At 40.4% G+C, this 5,000-nt stretch overlaps 1 protein-coding gene across 1 annotated transcript in view; it reads left to right on the forward strand.

The window, feature by feature from the left end:
- LOC137988452 (uncharacterized) overlaps positions 1-5,000 on the forward strand; it is a 16,903-nt gene that overhangs the window by 11,178 nt on the left and 725 nt on the right. The window contains exons 3-6 of the mRNA XM_068834436.1: positions 227-344; positions 1,774-1,881; positions 2,492-2,676; positions 3,763-4,096. Coding sequence (XP_068690537.1) covers positions 227-344; positions 1,774-1,881; positions 2,492-2,676; positions 3,763-4,096 — 745 coding nt within the window. The remainder of the gene's footprint in view (positions 1-226; positions 345-1,773; positions 1,882-2,491; positions 2,677-3,762; positions 4,097-5,000) is intronic.

Here is a 5,000-nt window from a genome sequence, read left to right on the forward strand (position 1 = left end):
AGACCCTGTAGCTTTCCAGATGAGGTCTGTGATTGGACAACGAAACAATAGATGATACAACAGAGACAATGTACTTAGACCTGATAGCAAAAGAAGCTAGGGATCACTGAAAATAGCAGTCTGGAACAGGTACAGGATTACTCTCACCGGCAACACATCAGGCAATCGTCTGCAATACTTAAAGGTGCTAGTTTTTTCACGCGTAATCTACTTTTCAACTTGACAGAACGACTGCTATGGAAATCTGTGTTCTCCGCACGGAAAATGCGCTATCAACTCAGCCGATAATACCCACTACTGCAAATGTTTAAGGGGATATACTGGAAAGCATTGTAAAGTTCTTGGTAGGTAAATCTTATACTCATGATTTTATTTGGGGATGAGGTTTTTGACAGTTTCTCCAAATCTTATCAAAAACCTTTCAGCAGCTGTTGTTCAGACATCATTTGGTGTACTCCCTTCAGTATGACGAACATTTTCATGACTAGTCTGTTTGCGTGTATTTTCCCTTCTTCTTTCTTGCTGTTTTTTGTCACCATTATTCACCCTGTTTTCAAGTGCTCGTGCTTGCTCTTTGTTCCGCTGCTCGTCTCTATGATTCCTTCTCTTTATTCGGACTCTTCCTTGCTCTTTTTCTCTCGTTGCTTCTCACTGGTATTTCGTCTGTTTTTCGTGCTCTCAGTCGCTCTCTTTTACGTTGAGCGCCTGCTTACTGGTTTTTGCTCTCTCTATCTTTCCAAGTCTTTCCTCTTTGTACAACATTTAAAAAAATACTTAGGCCATCCTCTTTGTTTTTCTCCATTTAGCGTCGTCCGACCGACACAAATTTTTGCCATTTTCCAAAAAAAACAAAAAACAAAAATCATTTTTATGCCTCATAGGAGTTTCGGTGGTTGATCCTTTATCCCATGCTGTCTTAATTTTACAATAACATCAACCTACTTTTCCGCCATATTGATTTGGGGTTCACGTCTTGTTGTTTTCCAGGCTCCGCAGCAAAGATGCTGGCGTAGCCGGCCCGCCGATTCCGAGATTATTTGTGATAATTTCTTTTAGGTTTTTCTTTTCAATCCGACCGACCGACCCAATATCAGGGAACGCATTCGACGCTAAACGAAAAAATAAAGGGGATGGCCTTAGCTTGTTTTTCGGGTTGTCTTTAAACTTTTTCCTTTTGTTACTAAAACGCAGCGTCAAATGCAGAACGCTGGTCATGCAACTTCCCGCCAAAAAAAGCGTGGATTCCATTAGTGCGATATTTTGCGTACTGACTTACATGAAAAGTTGAACGTACGGACGGACGGACTGTCGTATGAAGACGTCATAACCAAAACTAGAATTTCTCGAAATTCCAAGGGTTATCATATTTTCTTAACCTTGGTACTCTGACTCCGAGTGTGCCTTCCACGCGATGAGCTCCGCTTTGAATGTAACTAAAACATTTTCAACTGCAAAGGCTCATGCAACGTTTCGACACTCCTGGCTAGATGCTCACCAATTTACATAAAAAAGGAGAAGGTTGCAGTCATTAATAGTTAATAGCGCGTCCTTTCATTTTAATAAGATGAAAAAAGGCGTCAGGTAGAAAGCCACCATCATCCTATTAACTATGGTTCAACAGGGGATGGCTTTGATGTGTCAAGCCTCTGATGCTTCTTCAATTATCCCAGGAAAATGTGTGGTTAGTTTGCAAAGAATGCCCTGATAAAGCAGAGTTTTCCTGTTAATTTGCAAAGAAACCTTCATCCAATTTTAGATATTTATCCTTTCCAGTCACTGGCTGCTCCAAAGCTCCAAGCGTTACAGGAACCTATGATATTCGACTGAACGACAGTTTCGGACATCTTCCAGTTTACTGTGATCAGACAAGCGATGGAGGAGGTAATCAATTTCTTTTATTCTTGTTTTCTATGGGTAAAATATTGCTCAACCCTGCGCAACGAAGATCCCCGTCTGGTCTTTCTATCGACCCATGGCATGGAAAATTCAGATACCTATTGTAATGATTTAAATGCAACTAACCTAAACACGTTTCACAGAAGCTAAATTCCTATTAGAAAAATTAGACTAATAGCTTGTCTTTGGGCCTTTACATTCGGTTTGAACGAGGTGCATAAGTTACGTTAAGTTGACAAAGATATAAGCAGCTGTTTGCCGGCTATTGTAGCCACATTCACTAATGCCTGTTTCCCGGGGTTAACATTGCAAACTGCTCTGCATTGAAGTGTGGAAAAGAAAACAAATGTGTCAAAAAGTGATCTCTTCTCAGAAATAGACCCAATTATGCGAACTACTGAACTAATCTTGTTCTTCGGGCAAATAATCAGTGCCGGTTCTCATGTACATAAATGCAAAATTTCGAGGGGGAATTGCAAAGTGTGAGGAGATTTAGCAACCAAAAATATCCCATCGTTAGTTAACTGGTAAATCATTTGTATACGTATTTTTGTTTTCCATTGATATGCATAACATTTTTTACTAATAATTGCAGGTTGGACGATGGTATTTAAAGTTGTCGCAAAGGCAACGCCTTTGTACGTTGCGGAGATGTGGAAATCACCAGACACACATTCTGAGAATGTGACGGCCGCCCTGGATACATCTTCAACTTTCCCTGGACACTATAAAAACCGTCTGGTACTTTCTCAAAACTGGAACACGTTTAATCCTAAGCAGGTAGGAAACATAGACATCTCGTTTTCCTGTATGCGGGTATTGGAAGAAGCTCTATTGTACTGCTCCCTGACCCGAAAAGGCTATCGGTCAATGCAGCGTACCTGCATGACACTCATGACGTGTTCGCGGGTTCGAAAAATAATCCTGAAAGACTTGTGAAGGGAGAATTGTCGCTTTAACTATCGAAACATGGGACGCCCGGCATCTCGTAACCTAGCATATGGTCTAAATTCCTAGTAAAACATTATCCTTAAACGTTGTGCATTTAAGGTGATTCCCTGGTTTTGCATTGCGCATTCCTACTGCGCACGATTTTTGCGTCATCTGCACGCGCACATGAGCGCGCGCGCGTACAAAACATAAGGGATTTCCCTCAAACTAAGCTCGATAGCGAGATAAAAGCTCCTTTTCTCTTAAACGAGCACGGTGACCCCCACTTTTTATTTTATAAATTCAATGAGAACAATATCTGCAATAACTGAGAAAAAATTTGGCAGAAATCTATAGCTACTTTTTTGGCAAATGAAATAAATGCTACAGATAGAGACGTAACGGGCCCAGCAGAGCAAGTCCAAATTATGTTTCCTTTAAAGGATAAAAATATCAATTAATAATGCAGGGTATTTGAAGCCATTTTTTCTGGGACGTAGATGAATAAGCAATCAACGAAAGTCGAACTCTGTGTGATATAGCACGCGGCATTGAAAAATAATCGATCTTGTTTGTTGTGCACTGAGATAACCAAAAGTCACCTAAATAACCATATTTGTCAGCATCGTGGCATGAAAACAAGCACGGTGACCCCCTCTTTTAATTACCTTTTTAACATCTCCTTGTACTGTAATGTCATCATACCAAGTTTCATCGGAAATCTATGACGGGTTCTTTTACCCGGGAATCACCTTAAACAAAACTGCGACGTTTTAAAGTAAGCGTTTATTGAAAATACGATATCAAATTTGATTATAACTGGATCATTTCATTGGCTGTGTCTGTGTATATTGTCTTTGGTGTTGGTTCCACGCCAGCCAATTGAAAACCCCCAACAGCTTTTACTCACTGGGTGTTCTTGCTATCAATTTGCAGGTTCGTGTTGCGCTCTACAAAGATAGTCAAGAAGTGCGTTCTCTAAAGTTCAATGCCGTTAATGATAATGTTGCATGGTTTACCAAGGAAAATCTTAATTTCGCCACGTGGAATGACCTCAACAGTACTTCAAGTCTGCACAAATTTGCTCTTCAACCGAACGATAAGGGTTCTGATCGCTCTTTTGAGATATCCAAAAAGTACACTAGCTGCAAAAAAGATGAAGGCTGGTTAATGATCAGCACTGATACTAATCCCTGTCGTTTTGAGAAAAAAAATCCCCTGAGCATCCTTTACAGCAAGAAAAAGTCTTTCTCTGTGTATAACTCAATAGGTGAGTCTGACAAATCCCAATTTTGCAAATAAATAATGTTGGATCGACTCGTGCTTGTTCCACTAGGGCATTCAGCAAGAGGTGTTGAAGACATTCCAGTGAGACCGCAACCCCCTCGAAAAACGAGAAGAAACTAAAAAAAAAATAAAGGCAGAAAAGGAGGGGAATGGCTGCATCCCCCCTCCTTAGTCCTAACTAACATCGTGTAGGCCGTCAGGCGAATCTACGGCAACCGTAATTCGCTTGATTTACTTAACGTTACAGCGGCCATGTTTGCGTCCTTGCAGGAATAGGAAAGGTATCCTTATCTAATTAAACGTTGTTTTCCTTATTCAAAGGAGTAAAACGCTTATAGGTGGTGTCTGTGATATCGTCTGTACCAGCCAAAACTGTTTAACTTCTTCCTGTTCGCTCAATATCGGTGTGCCCTGTTAGAATCTCTCTTCATATTACCACAACCTTTGCCGCAGGTATAAAAAGCATCTCAGTTTTCCTTCTTGTGCGTTTTCATGTGCGCCATTTTGCTGTTTACATGCACGTTGACATAAAAGCATAACTGAAGATATTCTTAAAAATACAACCACACTTTTGAGTTTAAGGAACATGTTTCGTTGTTTGAAACATCGAATCATGTATCTTAAACTCAAAAGTGTTGTTGTATTTTAAAAATGTTAGTAACACTTGTGCTATCAAGACTTTTTGAAGATAAAAATACACAGAACGATGTTCACATTTGTTTCGTAAGTATGCGCAGGCACAGTGAGCTCCTGAATCCGAGAACTGTCGGAGAAGGTTTCGACTGATGGATGGGGCGATGTTCACACTTGTTTCATAAGTATGCGCACGCACAGTGAGCTCCTGAATCGGAGAACTGTCGGAGAAGGTTTGGACTGATTTATCCTTA

This window comes from Montipora foliosa, unplaced genomic scaffold (assembly GCF_036669935.1).
Source record: "Montipora foliosa isolate CH-2021 unplaced genomic scaffold, ASM3666993v2 scaffold_419, whole genome shotgun sequence".
In the NCBI taxonomy this organism is placed as follows: domain Eukaryota; kingdom Metazoa; phylum Cnidaria; class Anthozoa; order Scleractinia; family Acroporidae; genus Montipora; species Montipora foliosa.